The 20,120-nt window shown below is 36.4% G+C and overlaps 3 protein-coding genes across 3 annotated transcripts; 2 read left to right on the forward strand and 1 right to left on the reverse strand. All coding sequences in view use genetic code 12, as the record gives it.

The window, feature by feature from the left end:
• Positions 1-4,786: 4,786 nt before the first annotated feature.
• ADAEC (Adaecp) lies at positions 4,787-6,805 on the reverse strand (the record flags this gene model as incomplete). The annotated part of the gene is made up of 1 exon (XM_036810093.1): positions 4,787-6,805. The coding sequence occupies one exon, from the start codon at positions 6,803-6,805 to the stop codon at positions 4,787-4,789; it is 2,019 nt and encodes a 672-aa protein (XP_036666665.1).
• A 9,549-nt stretch (positions 6,806-16,354) lies between these two features.
• On the forward strand, positions 16,355-17,929 carry CPAR2_211430 (putative metalloreductase; the record flags this gene model as incomplete). Its single annotated transcript, XM_036810094.1, has 1 exon — positions 16,355-17,929. One exon carries the CDS (start codon positions 16,355-16,357, stop codon positions 17,927-17,929), a length of 1,575 nt encoding a protein of 524 aa, XP_036666666.1.
• A 164-nt stretch (positions 17,930-18,093) lies between these two features.
• On the forward strand, positions 18,094-20,106 carry RAD32 (DNA-directed DNA polymerase eta; the record flags this gene model as incomplete). The annotated part of the gene is made up of 1 exon (XM_036810095.1): positions 18,094-20,106. The coding sequence occupies one exon, from the start codon at positions 18,094-18,096 to the stop codon at positions 20,104-20,106; it is 2,013 nt and encodes a 670-aa protein (XP_036666667.1).
• Between the last annotated feature and the right edge of the window lie 14 nt (positions 20,107-20,120).

Below are 20,120 nucleotides of genomic sequence, written 5' to 3' on the forward strand. Positions count from 1 at the left end.
TGCTTGTACATTTCTTCCGGAGCAATTTGCTTGTACATTTCCTTTTTGGAAAAGCAAATGACCGCCCCAAACGCCTTTACTCTGCTTATATCCCGCTGCAACGACAAAAAAAACGTGCATGAGAACAGCCAGGCAGATGAATATTGTGAATGAAAGTCTTTGCATTTTTCGATCAATAATGTATCTCTGGCGTGGTTTTTCAAACTCTTCGTAAATCAAAAGAGTAACTATTGATCGTATTGCCTCTAGGGAGCAATCACGCTACTATTCAAGGGCTTGTTCTGTGCATTCTATCAAACAGGTGATCTAGACAACTCAAATTAGAACAGAAAGTAATTGCTTTTAGGAACATCCTCATTTAAGCTTTTTAGGGCTTTTATTCATCAGTGCATCTTTTTGTCTAAAAAACCCAATAAGGGTTTTACGTTGTTGTTGCTCTACCAGTTGCAAAAAAAGAAGGAAAAAAAAAAAAAAAGAGGGAAACAAAGTGTTGGTGTTGCGGATAGACAACCTATCATAAAAAAGCATATTTTTCTCAAACTCAGCAAGCCGTAACTACAACAGCTTCCCTAGCTAGTTACTCTAATACAAGGATATTGAATCAATGACTTCCTCTTTATGCAGTATGTTCTCTCTTCATCGCTGATCGGAAAACCTAAAGTTATATTATACATCTTGCAAAGATTAGAAAAAGAAAGCCTAAATTTTTGTCCACCAAATTGTATGCATTGAAAAATAGATTTTTTGATAAAGTTAGTTTCTCTGCCAAAATGGATCTTACACTGAGCGTTTGTACAATAAGTGTTTATACTAATTTGAACCATGCATAATTTTAAATCTTGCATATTTGCTATTCCAGCAAGGTTTCTCCCCGATCTAACACAACTTCTTCTTTGCATAATGAGCATTGATGACCATATCATCTGATGAGCGATACATCAACCGAGGGAAGAATAGAGCATCACTATGCAATTGTCTTTTGTTTTGATTAGTAAAATGAGGTGACTTTAGCCTATTGCACGATCAAATGCAGGTAATGCTTAAGGCGGAGAGCCATTCAGTTTAACCACAAGATTGAGCTTTGGAAAAAAGCTAATGGTTAGTCCAATCTAGAAATTTGCAAGTTGCTACCCTACGTATGGAGACCCCATGACCGTAATTAGTCTCGGGACTAAAACCTACAGCTGGCTAAAAGTGAAGATAAGTCAACTTGCGAAGACGAGGGTTCTTCCCTTCTTTACGAACAACTAGTGGGGTAATGATTGCAAGGCTACATTGGCTTACCAAAACAACAAAGTTAATACAAAAACAATCCTCCTTTGAAGCATGCAGCATTGTTTCTACTCGTGGCAGAACAGTGTGAATTACTCGAAGCTCAAACTGCCAGTGCCAAGAAAGTGAAATGGAGGGCAGTAGTACATTGGTGTCGAATCCCATTGCATTCTTGAATTCATCATCGTCATCATCATCGTCCTCATCATCACACCACAATTGCTGCATTACACAGTCGCTGCAGAACTAAAAAGAAAAGCAAAAACACACACTCGTAATTTCGTTTCTGTTTAAAATTGTAAAACGTACAGTGTAAATACGAATGGAGAGAAAAACAAACAAACATTACAAGTACCGTCTAATGTTTCCTTATAAAGATTTAGACAGCACTTTTAGAAATTAAGATTGTGTATGTAGCATGCACAAAGTCAATGCACGTCCGTTTTCCAAGAAACTATATCGTGCAGTATATGTGCTTCATATATATCTTTGTTTGTTTAAACCGTGCAGAAAAGTAAGTGAGTTGCAGAAAAGAGAGATTCCTCGGAAAAAGTTGTTTTTCTACGACGCAGAACAACAAAAAAGAAACAAATGAAAACACATCGAAATGGTTACAGACACAGGGAAACAATTGACGAAACGAAAGACGTCCTGAATTCCCCGAATGAAAAACTAAAATCAAAAAAAAAAAAAGAATACCAACCGGTGGATAGGGGCATCAAACCATTTGATATTATCAAAGCTTGTTTGCTAGGCGGCACGGGCTTCCTTCTTTGGGTCTATGTGTTACTCCTTAACTCCAAATTTCATCATAGCATTGACGTCATTATTAAACTCTATTTTATGATAACAATAACGATTACTAAGACATCTTCTTCTTTGAGCTAATATGCACTACTCTATTGTCTAAGGAATTTTAGATTGGCACAAAACATAAAGCAGTATTCTGTACTATCTAGTTGACGCCTTGAGTTTCCTGATATGCAGTGACGGAAAGAGGGTGTGTTGAGTCATGGCTACGGATAATTACTAATGCAGGCAGTTGACTCACCTCTACGTATATCCGAAAACGCAAAGGATCCCCAACTTTTCAACAACGTTTCTTCCTCTCTTCCTATTCATACTTCTATTTAGTTATTGACATTTCCGCATATCGGAAAACTTCCCATCTGTCCATACTTCCTATCACTTTTATTGTTCTCTTTTTCTTTTTCTCCTTTTATGGTTATGAAATTCTCTTTCTCAAAAGGGGATATGCAATTGTTTGTTTAATTGCGTTATTGTTAAATTGTTCGAATGTCTCCCAGTTAGTCTAATACATTGTTGTATGCACGATAGACTCTTTTTGCATGTTTTCTTTTCTTTTTTTTCTTTTTTTTTTTTTTTTTAACATCAACGAAGTAAAATGGACTTCGGAAGTGTTAGGAAATGTGCAAAGAGAACAATAGAATGGAATAAGGTATGGCATGTACGTTGTCTTATATTCTTCTTCCAACACGTTCTTCCCCCTTGCCCCCCTTTTTTTTTTTGCATCTGTTCGCCAGTTCGTAACTCGGAGAAGTATGCCAACCATTCACTATATTGAAAGAATAAAAAAGACAAGAAAATAGTGAAAGCTCGATAGAGGAAGATCATGACTACATGTTGCAAAGCCAAAATACATACGAATAGGGCAGGCTTCAACCTATACTCCAATTTTTTTAGTCCTCTGCCCCCAAGGTAAATCTCGTAAATCTTCTCTGCCTGTACACGACCAACAGTGCTCTTTTTCTTTTTTCCGTCGTACATGGAATGGTGCATTTAGAATCATATAGTACATCACATTACACCACACTAGACTACACTAGACTACATTAGACTACATAAGACTACACAAGACAAAACACACTGCACATGCACCACCCGCCTTTGTTGATTTTTAGTTGAAACCTACATGCATCATCATCATCTCACTTTTTCTGAATAAAAAAGAAAAAAACACAGTCTCTCCGAGAGAAACGAAAAACAATGTGAACTGGGATGTTGGTCTGAGAAACAGCACTCAAAAAGATGTCATAAATCATATGTTTTTTTTTTTTACAGATAGATTGATTTCTGTGTAAGATAGATGTTGCCCCTTCCTCATTCCCCTCCCCCCCCCCCCACGATCTACTCACTTGCTCAGTTACAATGCAAGTTCTCACGCCACAATTAACATCAATTGTAAGATTATCAAATCTTTATTGTTGTCATTTGAAATCTAGATTCTGAGTTTTTGCAATTTGTGTGCAAAAAAAAAAGCAACTGGAGTGGTGGTAAAGTAGCGCGCGGAGTTTTGGTCTTTTGGGGCGGAGTTGCAAAGTGTTTGGCGTGTTGTGGGTGTTTGCGGGTCGACACAATCAGACTCATTTTCGGTCGAGAGAACATAAAAAAACAACCAAAATCAAAGGATTCCGTTTGTAAGTGCCATTACTTCCCTCTCATCACCTCATAAGCAGTCACCCTTTTCCTTCTTTCTCCGCATTTGAAGCTCCCTTTTTTCCAGAACATCACCTCATCTCAATCACTGCAACTACCAATAACTAAATCTGAGACATCATTTTTAGTTTGTATAAAATTGTTCTATTCTATTTAGTCAAAATTCCCCTCCCTTGAGAAAAAGAAAAAAACGTTTGAATTAACAACTGTTTAATTAAAATTATACATAAATTCAATGGTCAAACTGTGAAAGGAAAGAGTGCAAAGTTATCTACCTCCATGAAGTCAAAGAATTATCACAAGAAGAAGGAAAAAGTGTAAAATCAAGCTTTAAGCGTTTCCACATTTTGTTGAGGAGCATGTTTCAGCTCCGACCCCTCTTCTCCATCACACCACTTCCCGCCCCCTTCTCTTTATCCTTTCCACCTGAAGTCTATTCTGCATCCGTGGTATTCTCCACAACTGGGCGATAAAGTCACTCTTTTCTTTTTCTCTGGAAAAAACAAAAGTGGGGAACGCTCAAGAGGTTTGCATGATAAAGACAGGATCATTAGCCAAGTGGAATGCCTCGAGGGCTCAATGCATGGTAACAGAGCCTCACTAATACGGGTTGGAAGGCAAATTGGTAGTGCTCGTTTCATTTTAACAAATGCCTATCCAGTTCTATCACACTGCTTTACTATACCTTATACAAAAATTTTAAACTTTTTTAGAGCTTTTCATATTACATCATTCGTTGGAAACCCTACAACCTTATTTTACATCTTTTGCTTTTGTTCGAATCTATGAAAGGTACAGTAGTGGTTGTTATATAAATGACGTCAATCTATACATCGGTTCAAGTTACGCGCAACCAAAATATCGAACATCAATGACGACATCGATCCAACCCGCTCTCTCCCCTTTCACTCTACTCCTTACAAAAATGAGTATGTCTTAAAAGTCTATTAGATATTCAATTTAATCATGATTAAACTATGAAAAAGTGAAAAGTGAAAAATTAAACGTAAACTAAAAAAAAAAATAAGGAGTGTGTGTAAAGTAAAAAAACACCAGTTTAATCTATTATAGTGGCAACCAATTGAGGATTCATTGTAAAGTCCAAATCATCATTGAAACCACCAACTCCATTTAATGAGCCAGCAGCAACAACCCCTTCAGCAGTAGCAGTTGTATCAAATGGAGAAAATGTAGAATCAACAGCGGATGTAGGTTGAGCAGTAAACACATCTTGAGTGAAAGCATCAGTAAAATCAAACTCTTCATCTTGTGGCAATGCTATAGAATCGATACTTTGACTTGGTGCATGATGATGCAATGATGGTGGTGAAGTAGAATTTGATGCAGAGGGTGATACAGATGATGTTGGCAATGGTGGTTGTAGCTGGTTCACATAATTGTTGTTAATGTTGTTGTTATTGATGGAGTTGTTGATGTAGTCACTGAAATCAACTTGTCCAATTGGATCCATTGGATCAACAGAATCAAGTGGACCACCATTAACATCGGCATCGAAACCTAGACTTAGCGTGCCATTTGGTATGTGGCTGTTACTATTGCTGTTTTCATAATTGGATTGAAACAACGATGGGTTGGCAGAATGCTGTTGCTGCTGATGATGATGATGCTGATTGTTGTTGTTGTTGTTGTTGTTGTTGTTATTATTATTGTGAAACAATGAAATGGTACGAAACTTTGACAAGTCTGGGAATGAAAATGCCTTTGTATGTAATGATTGCTGATCTTGAAGTTGTTGCTCTTGTAATGGTTGTAAATCCTCCCCATCATACAAATCAAAGTCCAAGTTTGGTAATGCTTGCAATTGTTCATCAAGTGATGGTTGATGATGATGGCCTGGGTAGAAAGCATCGGGTATTACTGATTGTACTGTATTCAATTGACTAATTGATGGAGAAGTGTATTGATTTGGTGGAGTTAATGGTTGAACTTGTTGTGAGTGAGAAAATTGACCACCACTCAATGATGCAGCAGAATGCGGTGGCGTTATTGATTGTGAAGCAAACTTGTACTCATCAGCAATTGGTTGTGTAGTAAACAATGCAGGTGAGGAAGAAGGTGGTTGTGGATGTGATGGTTGTTGTGATTGTAAATGTTGTTGTTTTTCCAACTTCATCTTCTTGCTGGCTGGGTGCTTAACAACTTCATTTGTAGACATCAATATTGGTGAATTTGGTGTTGTTGATTTTGGTGATTGTGATTGTGGTGAATTGTAAGCTTCGAATGAAGTATATTCTCCACTTTCTTTAACCTTCTTGACAAATTCCCAGCATTTGTCACCATAAGTCTTTGGCGTCAATCCAGTGACTGATTTGAAAACTCTATGAAAATGCCATGCACTCAACTTGGACTTGGAAGCCAATTCTTTGAATCCAAGTACACCGCCTCTTCTTCTTCTCTTTTTGCCAGAGCCAGATCCTGTTCCACTAGAGCCGTTGGCTGTAGGCGAGTTACTCTCTTCAGGTGTGGGTGCAAGTGGTTTTGGTTGAAACACATTAACAGCAGCAGCTAGTGCCAAGTGACGACAGGCCAAATCCACTAATCTATAATGATCAGAGTCATTCTTTGAAAGTGATGTATGATCACCATCTTTCAATCCTTTACCAATTGATGCAGCAGACATTGAAGCACGACGACCAGTAGCACTAGCACCAGCACCATCAATTGTCTTTAAAATTTGCACTTCATTCGCTCTCTTGGACTCCAAAATGTTTTCTTTAATCTTTTTCGAATTCATATCTTCATTTTCATCCAAAAGTGGTGGCATAAAGCCAATCTTTGTATTTACTGATGAAACACACTTGATGAGTAAACCAACATCAATGGCAGTACTGTGCATTGGGTCACAAGATTCACAGGGTATGAAACCATAATCAACAGCTTCTTTGGCACTGGTGGTGAATTTAATCTCTGATTTCAAATTAGTTCTTGGTCTAACATCACAATCTGGACGACAAAAATAACGATTGAGTTTATTACAAACAAAAAATGATCCTGCGGCAAATGGGTCACTAAATTGATAAGCCTTCCATTTGGCTGCTTCTGTTTGATAAACCATAGTTGATGTAGTTGTATGCTGTGGTATATAATGTGATGTATGTAGATGATTCGAAAACTGTGGGAAACCTCTTACTCTTATATAATGAAGAATAAAGGGATAACCAATGTGTCTGTGTGTGGAATTGTGTGTTTCACTTTCTCCCTAAACAATAAGAAAATCTCTTTTGTACAACAAACCTCTCCGTTTTCAAGATTTCTTGTAAAGGAAAATAAATGATGATGACAGTTTTCCTTCCTCTCTTTGTCTTTCTCCTCCACTGTGTGAAAGAATGCAGTAGTAGTGGGTGGGTGGTGAATTTTATATGCAGCAGGGGGTAAAGCTATTTGTTGTGTGCACTTTATTGTTTATGTCAGTCACCCTTTTTCAAATGAAGTAAGACAATATGCAGCAGGCCTCAGCAGTAGTAACAATAATCCTCGAAGAATAAAAATATGTTTTTGGCTACTTTTCCTTCTTTGTGTAACGGACTAAGAAAGAAAAGAATACCAAAGTTCGTGTAAATTAGCTCAATAAAGTAAAATAATATTCAGCTCTGCGTTTGTGTCAAGTATGACAAAAGTGTAGACTATTTTGTTCCTCTTGAGGCGGATGTGATAGTAGCAGTAGCAGTAGCAGTAGCAGTAGCAGTAGCGAGTAGCGGTAGTAGTAGCAGTACTCGTTATACAAACAGCGATAGTGAGTCGTATCTTATGAAATTCTTTTGGTAGTTTTTCAACTTTGTATATATAGTATCAATTCAAAGTTGTATGCGCTGTTTAGTGTAGTGATGGGTGGGTGTGTATATTGAAAATCTAGAAGTGTAGGAGTGAATAGATCTGAAATCAAGTTAGGAGAGGGGGAAGAAAAGCGAAGGAAATATCAATTGGTATTTATAATCTATTTTTTTTTTCCTACGTGTGATTGTATAATTATATCATGTACAGTATACTACCACCTCCATAGAAAGAAAAAGAGAGGAGAACTTGTGGTTATGACAATCATACATTGGGGAGGAGGGGGAGGAAAGGAAGGAGAGAAAATGAGGCAAGGGTGATGTCACAATAATAGTGGGAAAAAAGCTTATAATTTTTTTAATGCAACTAAAGCTTTAGTATTCTGTCGTTAAAAGTTGTCTTAGAAAAAGAAAATTATAACTATTATTATTACTATACGTTATTATATATGTATGCATGTCGTATTATGTTTTTCTTTTTTTATTTTTTTTTTTTTTTTAAAAGAAAACTAATTTGTATAACTCCAGGTGCATACAGCCACAATGCCGCATTGCAGTAAGGTTACAAAAGCTTACACGACGCTATTCCGCAGGACACAATGCAAAGTAAGTAACTTTAAAAGTAAGTATGGTAAAATATGTACTCTCGTGCATTACGTCAAAAAGATGAAAAATCATATCATACATGGTACTTTTCATGATTGGCCATTTGCGTTTAACTCATGTGTTTGTTAACCAAAAGGGTGGACTGATTTGTGAGGTTCACATATAACCCACTCGAAATTCACATCAGTTTAAAAGATACACAACTGGGTGTTTTCTTTTTTTTTTTGTCTTTATGAGATCTAGAATGATAGAGTAGGAAAACACTGCACGATAAAAAAACGTGGCTAAGTATACAAGAAAAGATACCAACAGCCTTGATAGAAGTTGTTGGAAGATTGTGGAAATAAAATTCTATTCACATCAAACAACAAAAGAAGAATAAACATAGAGCATGCGCCTCAATTGTTGACTACCAATATGCACTACAATATGTATGTGTATATAATAGGGCCTATTTTGTCCTTTATGCATTATGCACTAAATGTAAACTTTTTGGTGCCAATAATACATCATACAGTAGAGTTACGTAATCCAAAGTATATATGCAAAAAGTGTAAGCTTAATTTTAACAATTTAAGCTGGCTTGCAGAATCAATGCACGAGGTGATAAAATGCACTGGCTCTGTATTCATTTTGCAAAAGAGTCTAGAATTTCTTTTTCTCTCTTGCTTCTCCTCTTTTTCCCCCCATTGTTTTTTTTTTTTTTTCTATTGTCTAAAAAATTCCACAATTTCTCCGCGATATTTCAACAACAACATGCTTTTAATCCATTGTGCATATGTTTATAATTGACCTCGAAAGCGTACACAAGTGTCTTCCTCTCTTTCTATATACAGGAATAAAGTATCTTTCTTCATCTCATACATTGTTTGACCACGGATTTCATTTTAATAGTTAAACAAGCACATGTCAATCAACTTCTATATCAGGACTTTGTTGATTTGTGTTGGTTTCTATTAGAAGACAACAATAAAACCATACGTTTTGGATTCTCGGAATTCAGACCTTCATCAAAAATCAAACAATTTTGAATTCCGAAGTTCCAGAAAAACTTTTTGTTATAGTGCGCTTTTATGGGTTTCAGATTCTACAGATAACGAAGAAAAGCATAGCCCCTGTTCTAGAACATCAGCGTTACCACTTCCAGAAACTTTAATTAGCACCGTTTCTCCTTTCTAGCAATTCTCTAGTACTGTAGTTCTTGAACCTATTGAGAAGAGCCTGTTCGTTTGTAGAGTTTTGACGTTTTCGTTCTTTATAGGTGTGGCAAATTATTATCTTGAACAAAACTTAAAAATACAATAAATTCAAAAATTTTTATGTCAACGTCAAACACTACTTTTTTATAATAAAACTATGAGGTAATCAAAACTTCATACGTCATTGTTTAGAACTAAAGAAATTTGAAACGAACAAGCTCACTCTAGTTACGTTTACTTTTCATCAGTCAAGTCTTTCTCTGTCGATGCAAGATTGATTATGCCAATAAGAAAAAGCTCAAATTGCCTCTTCTCATATTTTACTCGTCTTCAAAATTTATTTTTCACAGCACTGTTGGTTTTCAAACTTTTGTGTAAAAGGAAACTCAATTAGCTTCCTTTAACCAATATACCTCATTCATCTCTCTCCTACACAACTTACTTTCGACCAAGAAAAGTTAAACTCAATGGTTACATCGAAAAAAAAAAACAAGAGTACCGACAGTCAAACTAACAGAGCTTATTCATTCATTTAGTCTAGAACTTCAATACTCTACAAAAGTCAGAACCTAAACGTAAAAAAAGGCTTGAAGAGCGAACTGTTGCATCAAAATCATAGCTCCGTCAATTCCGGTATTGTACCAATATTTTAACACGCTTAAGAAGCTATTGTATTTTTGCCACGCACACCTAAGATTTTTGTAATACAAAGGTAGTTCGAAAACAATGGTTGTCTTGTTTGTTTTTCCAATTTTAACATCAAATCCGCTTTTGTTATTGTTGTGGCGGTGACTTATTACAGACACACGCGCACTTGTTACTCTAGCAGTCAAGTAAAGGTTCAGAATTTTCCTGTCTATAAAGATTTCTGTGGCTGGTTTTGGCATTAGAGTACCAGCAATTTGTACAAAGTTTAAATTTAGGAATCACTGAAAACTAATAATAACCACGAAAAAAAAAAGAAAGCACAGAATCACCACGGCAATTAGAGTTTTTAGTACCGAAGTAAGCATAAGATACTAATTCGCCACGAATAACGTTTAATATCAGTAGAGTATTGAAAGGATTACATTACATATTAAGGTTCTGAGTACACTTACTTCTTGGTTGCATTATTCCTAATCCGAAGGAGTCTCCTTTTTTTTTTTTTTGGGTAGAGAAATCTCCACATTACGAGTATCGTAAATATTTCGTCGTCTTGCATAAATCTCCCCCCTTCGGATCCGGAACACTTGGGTTTTACAATTTTTTCATAAAATTTTTCCGGATAAAGAAGATTATTGGAGAAATTTAAAACCAACCATTAAGGAAGAAACGAAAAAGAAGAAGTCAAAAAAATCTATGGTGAAAGATTCGTTCATGCACTAATACGCCACCACATAACATATCATCACTACAACAATAACTACGGATTTCCATTTTCTTGTTTGGAAAAAGGTCTAGAACAATCGTTATTGTTATATCTTAGTGCCATTTTTGTAACTTGTATGAAAGTTTATGTGATGACAAAATAAGCAGCTGTACATAACTCAACATACATGCAAATATAATATTACTTTTGAGAAGTCTATATTTTTACTTCAAGTTTTTGTATGATAAAAATTAAGAATGAAATTGTGATGTAATCTCTTTCACACTGAACCCGCTAAACTTTATATTATCAAAAGGAAAGAATATCCTCGTAACGAATGAAAAAAACTTGTTTCTTTTGTAGTTGTTTATAGGTACAAGTTCAACGAAAAGTTTTTGCTTTTGTACCATAAAACATACTATTGTTTAATATTAGGGGAAGTTTATATACAGTACACACGTTTTTCGCCCGAGTCCGGAAGTATTCCCTTCTCTCCCTCGTGTCATTTTTTTTTTTTTGCCTTATGGCCTAATGGCGTTTTCCCCAGATAGGACAATAAAACGTTTTGATGCTTGCGATTTTGAAAGATGAAGCTTCCAAAATGCTTCCATTTCATTGATTTCTTGAAATGTATGATGTAATCGTGGAGATTAAACTTTAAACTTTAAACTTTAAACTTTCTTTAACAACATGCTAAGATATGACATCACCATAAACCCTTCACTTGCATTAAACCATTACACATACAATTTTTCAAAGTCGTCTGTAACTCTATTCGTTTCTGCACCGCCACAACTCAAAAAGTTTAAATCGTTTCTTTTTTCTCTTACAGTAGCTTGCACAAATCCGCCAACAAACTGTTCCCCTTATTACATCATTATCATTATAGTTACACACAACACAATACTACAACAGTTAGTGGATGTAACAATAGGGACCTTACGGATCAAAACGTTGAGAGTACTAGTTATAAATACACCCTTGTCTATCAACACTAAAAACTTTAATGTAGTGGTTATACCCACACGGGTTGCCCAAAGCACGCAGCAGCAAAACAAACAGATAGATGGCTATGTCAGAAAATTTCGCATTTTGCACGGTCCACCTTCCAGCGTTTTGGTGTTCTTCTTGTGTCATTCCATAGCTCGCAATATGGGAGTCATAAGTAATTACAGCCAACGGAATTCCTCACCTCAAATTGTCAAACGTTCTATTGTATGATGCAACAAGTATGTCGTCATTATTTAAACAGAAAAAACCACAAAACCTTAAAATTAAAACAAACTCCAACAGAAAGTGTCAACATATTATCGATTGATCTTTTATTCACAATGAGCAGAATGGGAATGGAAGAAAGCATAGTCGTTTGGTTCACGCTGCTGTTGCTAATAACAATCCTCATCAAATTTGAGTATTCAGGGTCCTATGAGCAAAGCAATGTTCCAAAAATTCTCCACTTTCACTATCAACTGTGCACCTCTCTTATCGTCCTCCAATTAGGATCAATATACGTCCTACTTAATTACAGTCTTCTTACTCTTTATTCATACAGTGCGACTTAATCATTCAAACCAACACGACATAGTTATTATACCAAAACGACATAATTGTTCACATAATTGCGACATAAAATTTTTGTACCCATGCAACATAACTATTCAAACCAGTGAGACCCAAAATTTGTTTTCTTTAGGTGATTTTGTTTTAGGTGAAAAGGGAAAATCGTAAGATAAGATTAAAAGATGTAATGAATCTAATTACACCCTGGCGGATATGTAGATGGACTTGGTAGTTTTACTTTGGAGCCAAATCTGATGGATTTGGAAAGTCCGACAGCTCCATTAGAGTCTTGTTTTAGTTTCAATCTGGTTAGAGGTACGGAAATTCTCTTAGGTAATAATGTAGTTTGAAAAATTGTGTGGCATTGGTATGAAAAATTGTGTCGCTTTGATTTGAATAATAAATGTCATGGCGGTATGAAACAAAAATAAAAAGACTGTACTGTAAAATTTTGCTCTTGACTGAACTAGGTAAAATTGAAACAAAAGAATCAAAATGTAGCTTGTGATAAACGTGAGAACTTTCGGATGACATCAATACCACTTCGGTAATTCTTTCCTATATTGTGGGTGGGTTAGAGTTAACAGGACAAGCATTGTGTTTTTCAAGATTGAGTCTGGATTTAGCGATTTGAGCAGACAAACCTACAAGGGAATCAAATCCGAGCGTGAGAATCAATGATTGCAGACACTTGTAATAACAAACATCTCATTGCTACAAATTTTTTCACTGACTGAAACCCAACTCGGTTTTACTCTATATTGTTTGAAGAAAGACTAGTACTGTTTCCAAAACGCATGATGAATACAAAGAAAGTTCAATAACGATTTTTCACTCAAAAGCGGTTACATACGTGTGTTTGTTTACAATTTGAAATGAAATTCCAACTTTACCACAATTTCATAATTCTCCGCTTTTCCATTTTTGTATAACTTTCATATATCGGAAAACGTCACAACAATCAATAAAAGGAGAATAAACAGTAAAAAAAAAAAAACAAAAAGTTGTGTGGCTAAAGCAACTAATGTGGCTAGTGAATCTCTCCTTTTTTCTTTTCAACGAAAAACCTTTCCTCTGTGTTTGCCAGATGGGTTGCAATCTTTTGTGTCTCAGCTAGTCGTCAAAATCAAAAGTGTAAGCTTCTTTAATGCAATGGAAGACTTTACACCGTCGCCCTAGATTATTCTTGTGATATAATGCACCAACTGTAAAAACAATCTGAATGTTGTGCTTTCCTAATCACTGGAGGAAAGAGTGGATGATGATTGTGTCTTACTCTGGCTATTTCAGTTGAGTTCTGACAATTTAATAAGCCTAGACACAATTAGTTCGTTAGCACAACTATAGTACAATCCTTCTTTTGTTGGGTATGTTGGTATCCTCCACTTTTTAGTCCATGTTCTATTGTTCACTAAAATACATGTGTGTGGCTTGTAACTCTTTGAATGTAGCTTTACTTAAAGCCAATTTTGTGAATTTGGAATAAAAGTTACTTTAAGAGACAATGCGTCTACAAGTATGTATAGCGTTTAAGCGCCAAAGACAAAATTATAAGAGCTTCCACATATGGATATAGAGCTCTATTGTATTGACTTTGTTACTGTTTTTCATTGGAATGGCCATCGGATTTCGGATTTCGGGATTTTTCTTTTTCAATATTCTTTCTCTAAACTATTTATAAACAAACACTCATAGCATAGAGACACTTTTGTCATATAACTGACAGAGCAAACAGCAATGAGGCTGACTGATTCACAACAGGACTAGTGATGTCAAATGCAACTACACACTATCTCCCTTCTTTTTCGAAAACAAAGAGAAAGTAGTAGATGTGTATTAACCGTGGCCAATTAGATATCCAGTTCTCGGCAAAAAGTTATTCCTCGCACAGAAAAAACAACATAATTAATTCTTTTCGGTAGACTTAAAAGAGCTCTACCTGACTTTCCGATACTCCGTCAATAATTTTCATTCCATAGACGAAATGAAACTCCTACGTCATATAATTCTAGTCAGAACTACTGAGGAATATGATGGAACTAATTTCATTCTCTCTCATCCTATAATTTTCTCGAGTTATATAATATTGCCAATCTATTCTTCTATTCGTATTTAACCCGATACACCGTTGAATATAATATATATATATTATCATGCCACTTTTTTCTTGTCAAGACAACCCATACAATGTAACTTGAATTGAAAGAGCAGCTAGTGCATTTCTAGGTTTCCATGCTGTGGTGGCTAATTGTGCTGTATTTTATAAGATCTCTTAAATATGCGTGCACAATGACGACATACACACGCACACACACACTTATTCTTGGTTTTTGTTCCTCATTTCCTCAAAGGACTATCTTTGTTTCTTACTTTTTGCAGTAAAGAATTTTGGAGATACCATGGGTGAACAAAGATGATTTTGTAGCTTATTTCTTTAAAATTTTAAGCGGTTGCACAGATATGTGTGACTTCTATGTCTTTGGTCCAATCAAAAAACAAAAAAGAACAAACTGAATTCCATTTTTTCTCGAAACAAAGAAGAGGAGACCGAATTCCATTGAATTGAAGATTCCACAAAAGAGAAAGCATGAGAACAAGGCCGATCTTTGAGTCCACGCTCGTCTTTCTCCTATTTTCTCATGAAAAGGTGATGACAAATGTATTTCGTCAATATTTGATGGTCAATGCTCTTGAGGGACGAGAACAGAGTTTAAAGTGGTGTACCATGCACTGGGCAGGTTTGCGCTCCGAAAAGTTACTGAGCAGAGTAGCATCCATACTTAACTCCTCTCCTTAAAACGATGATGGAATTTGGCATATCCGCCTCTTCTTTAAGCGATGACGGGCAAACACGTGCATATCCTACTCTCACAACCACAAATTCAATTTGTACTATTCAATCCAAGGCAAATGAATGAAGTCAACAAAAACAAACAAAATATCACATTCGTGGCTTGAAGGATAAATTTTGTACTATTTTCTCGTTGTTGATGATGACGATGAAATGAAATCCGCCTCAAAAAAATCTAAATTAGATGTGGCTTTTTGCACCACTTTCGTTTCCATTTAATGGCATGTCAATAAGTCGGAACAGATACAATGCAGGGAAGATTTCGAACAAAGATTTTATTCTCATACAATCGAAACCTCGAATCGTAGGTCAGTTCGTTTCCAAGTAACAGAAAACTTTACTCTCACTATTGATCAATGAGAGTGGTGGGTTTAAACAGTATGCACTCGGTGCTAAACGGAAGTCCATTTTGGTCAAGTGCGTGGAGGATATGAAATTCTAATTTGTGCTTCTTTTCAGCTTAAACTCAGAGTCAATTTACGATTTTCCATCCCCCCCCCCCCATTTTGGGATACACTTACGGGTGATATAATTCTTTAGCAAGTGAAGGTCTTGGCATAAGAGCCAATTAATTACTTTGTATTTGTGGATGATTTTGGCCTCGCGAAGAACTTGCTTGGCCATGCCATGCAATGGTAAATCCAAGTGGTGGTTTTCTTGATCTGCATTTTCGTATATGTGCCAGAGGATAAATCGTAATTTGCGTGGGCGATTTGTTCAATCTCTTGTTAAGGAGAAGACAGTGCACCTGAAGAATCTAGATCTTCCAATTGATCCCACATCTTGGGGAGTCCCTAGAGTCTAGAGCCTTTCTCTTTTGTTTTTTTTTTTTTTTTTTCAACTAGTTGTCCGCCAAATTGATAAGAGTTTGTGCAGGATATCCTTATTGTACAAATGGAAGCTTCGGCGAAGAAACAGTAGCTATTCGATTGGACCAGCTCAGTGACAACTATTTATTCCATACATTATATTATACGGATTCAATCTCGTAAAATTGACCCAGCACCTGCACGTCAAATTCAATCGAATGCACTATTGTGGCTTGTGATTTTTTCATAAAGCAGTTTGGGAATGATGAGCACCTGCAATAGCAGCAGCAGCTCTTCCTCCCCTTTCTCTCTCCAATCTACCGTTCAAAATATGCTCCTCTTCGATTTTATTTCAGATGACAAGCATTTTCATAGTTGTGTAATGGCCGCACTGCGCTTGGAAAAAATGATGAAATCAACAAATAAATAACGTGAGAATACTGCTTACACTTCTAATCATGATTGACATTGAACCGAGACATGGTAATCACCATTTCGTAAATATCAAATATGGATACATCATACTTGGAATATCCCTTTTACTATCCCTACACCTACTATTGTTCAAGTTTATCTATATACAACAATGGAAACGAAATGGAATACATAATAGGCTATTGACATATCTACAACGGCCGCCAACATGGTTCATTATGTTGATTTGGATCGTCATCATTATATACCTATCACAGGACAACATCCATGAGATACATGTGGAATACACAACAATAGCCAAACGATTAGGTCGAATAGCGTACAGTTTAATTCCACTAAATATTTTCCTAATCCTACGCTTCTCCAATTCACCATATTTAAACCCTGGATATTACCTACAAAACTTGAATCTTCATAAATGGTTATCGAGATTGGTTTTCGTTCTTGCGTTGATTCATGGGTTGATTTTCACCATCAAATGGATAGTTGATGGAACAGGATCCAAATTTGTCACAATTTGGAATTTTTTGGGTATTGTTGTTCTTGTTCCTTTCCTTTTGCTCATGGTTGTTTCGATAAGATACATGAGACGCAAATCGTATCCTTTGTTTTACGTTGTTCACAACATCACCTCATGGCTTATGGTATTTTTGATAACTTTGCATGCTCGACCAAGAGTGTGGCCAATTGCCATAGTGGCAATAGCTATGTTGGCTATGCAATTGTATTCCAGGTTTGCTACGTATAGAGTAAACTCACTCAAGGTGATTGATATTCCTGCATCAACATTGCAAATTGTGAAGATACCGCTTCCTTTGAATTTCCCCATTTGGTCACCTGCAAGTCACATTAGATTAAACTTCTCATTTCTGAACATTCGATGCTGGGTAATGGCAACTCACCCATTCACAATTGCGTCCATATTTGAAGATTCGCGTACATCGCTTGTGTTGATCAAGAAAAAGACACAGTTGCAGTTTGATTCACAATGTACTTATTTGATGACAGGTCCGTATTGCTCCATACCTCAACCTTTTTTCAATACCGCACAAGTGGTGAGTATTCTTTGTGGTGGCTCGGGAATATCATTTGGATTGCCCATCTATCAATATTTCAAGTCCACAAATCCATCAGTGGTGGTGAGCTTGACTTGGTGTGTTCTGAACAAAGACGACTTGTTTATTCTCAATCAGTTGAATGTATCTGATATACAAGTTTATGTCACAGGCATAGACACTCAACAATCATCTGAGGAACATTTCATGCCCGAATTTTTGGTTGAAGGTGAGGATGATGTGGAAAATCACGGTTTACTAAAGGAAAATATCGAGTTGCAACCAATTGTACCGAATCCAATTGATCCTAGTGAAATTAATGAAGGAAAATCAAACAAAGATGAGTCAATAACCAATGGTAAACGTTATAAATTAGGACGGCCCAAATTGGATGAAATCTTTGCCATTAATAATCCTACATTTACGTATGATCCCAGCACCACTTGGATAATTGCTTGTGGACCAGACGGATTGATTTACGATTCTCAAAGGTGGGCAACAGAGCATAATTATCAGTTTTTTAGTGAGAAATACGAAATGTAAACGCTATTAAATGAAAGTAGCTAGTAAGCTTTATAGATAATATAGAGTTTTGCGCATATGAGTCTTGGTAAAAAATGCATCTTTGTAATTGCGCGATACCAATATGTCATCATTATTAATCGGAAAAGTGCACGTCGCAAATCCATAGCCGGCACCCCAGTACTATGTCTGTCAAAGTGAAAAAGCAGGAGAACTTACCCCCGCTAATAACCTCACCCCTTCCCAAATCCCAATTCACCTACAAAAACTTACGCGACTTGAACAACCCAAAATATGCATATCTACTGCCCCTTTCCACAATTGCCTTAGTTGATTTGAATGCCTTCTTTGCCCAAGTAGAAACTATCCGTATGGGACTCACAGAAGACGTCCCAGTAGTGTGTCAACAATGGAAAGCCATCATTGCCGTCAGTTACGCAGCACGTAAATTTGGAATCAACAGAATGGATACAGTGGAATCTGCACGAGCCAAATGTCCTAATCTAGTTTGCGCCCATGCCGGTGTTTACAAAAAGGGAGATCGACATTGGACGTATGAAGAAGGTCAACCTGATCCTGTTAATCATAAAGTTAGCTTGGATAATTATCGACGTGAGAGTAGAAAAGTTTTACGAATTATTCAGAGCAAATTTGATTTGGTAGAGAAAGCTAGTGTTGATGAGAGCTATATCGATTTAGGTCGACCAATCTATGAAATCCTTTTGGAGAAATTTCCTGAGTTGAATATTAATGCTGGCAATGATGAATCACTACCGAGTATTCCCAAAACACTTCCACAGGATATACAATGGCATGGAACTGTAATTGAGTCAGAAAGGGAAATCGCCGATCCGCAGAATGTCCAACCACCACAAATTTTTGACTGGGATGACGTCGTACTCGCTATTGGTTCCCAATTTTTGTTGGATCTTCGACAAGCAATTTATGATGAATTAGGCTACACTACATCCGCAGGGCTTGCAAGAAATAAGTTGGTGGCAAAGTTGAGTGGTGGATTCAAGAAACCCGATGACCAAACAATTGTTCGAAACTGTGCTTTAAATCGGTTTCTAAGCAATTTCGAATTGACAGATGTAACTGGAATGGGCGGGAAATTGGGTGAACAATTGATCAACAAATTTGAAGTGCCGCCTGATCGAAACTCAATTGCATTTATCAGAGAAAATTACACCTTCGACATGGTTAAGCAAGAACTTCGAGAGGATGCAGAGTTGGCTTTGAAGTTGTACCAAATTGTTCGAGGTTTATATTCATCGGAATTGACAGACAGAATTGAAATCAAATCAATGATGTCAACAAAGAACTTCCTTGGATCCAAGGGGTGGACATTGGCTGATGCATACGATTGGCTAACTGTTTTCTCTGGTGATTTAAGTAATAGATTAACTGACTTGGACAATGAATCAATGGAATTGTCATTGACAAAAATGTCAAATAAGGAAAAAGGGGTTTTGCGACGACCGAAAACCATTACAATTGGAGTGAGATCCTTATCATTTGTAAGACAAACGAGACAAATGTCAATTCTGTTTTACAAAGATATTGATAAAATGAGAGAATCAATTAAAAATTGTGGGTTTCAATTGCTTCGAGACTATTTGGAACACAACTCAAATATAAGCCTACTTAATGGGGGCAAACCACCACGGGAATTGTATAATAGTGATCCTAAACTGGTCAAGATTATGGACATGCACAACTTGTCATTAACAATTTCTAATTTCGTTGCTTTGAATGATTCAGCATTGATTGAGTCGTTTGCGAAAAGGGGCAAATCACAAACTGATAAAGAGTTGATAGAGATCAATGCATTGTCAAAGAGAAGGAAAATTGAAATAGAGTCGAAAGCTCCACCATCGGTAAAGAAATCGAATCCTATATCATCAGAGCAAAAACAAACCATATCAAAACTATTTCAAGATTATGAACAAGCAAACATACTCAATAGTGTCGAATCTGAGTCTAAAGCGTTCTCGAAATCAAAGTCACGGAAAAGCGAAAGCCCAACAATAAACAAGAGAGACATTTTTCAAACTTTACGGAAAAAGCCAGCTAATCTACTTGATTCCCTATTACAAAATATGTATTGTCCTCGATGCAAGACTTCAATCCAGGATCCAGTAGAGCATAATGATTTCCACATTGCTATGGATTTGTCAGAGAAATGGAATAACTGAGATTGTGCATAGTT

Source organism: Candida parapsilosis, contig 005809, assembly GCF_000182765.1.
Source record: "Candida parapsilosis strain CDC317 annotated contig 005809".
NCBI lineage: Eukaryota > Fungi > Ascomycota > Pichiomycetes > Serinales > Debaryomycetaceae > Lodderomyces > Lodderomyces parapsilosis.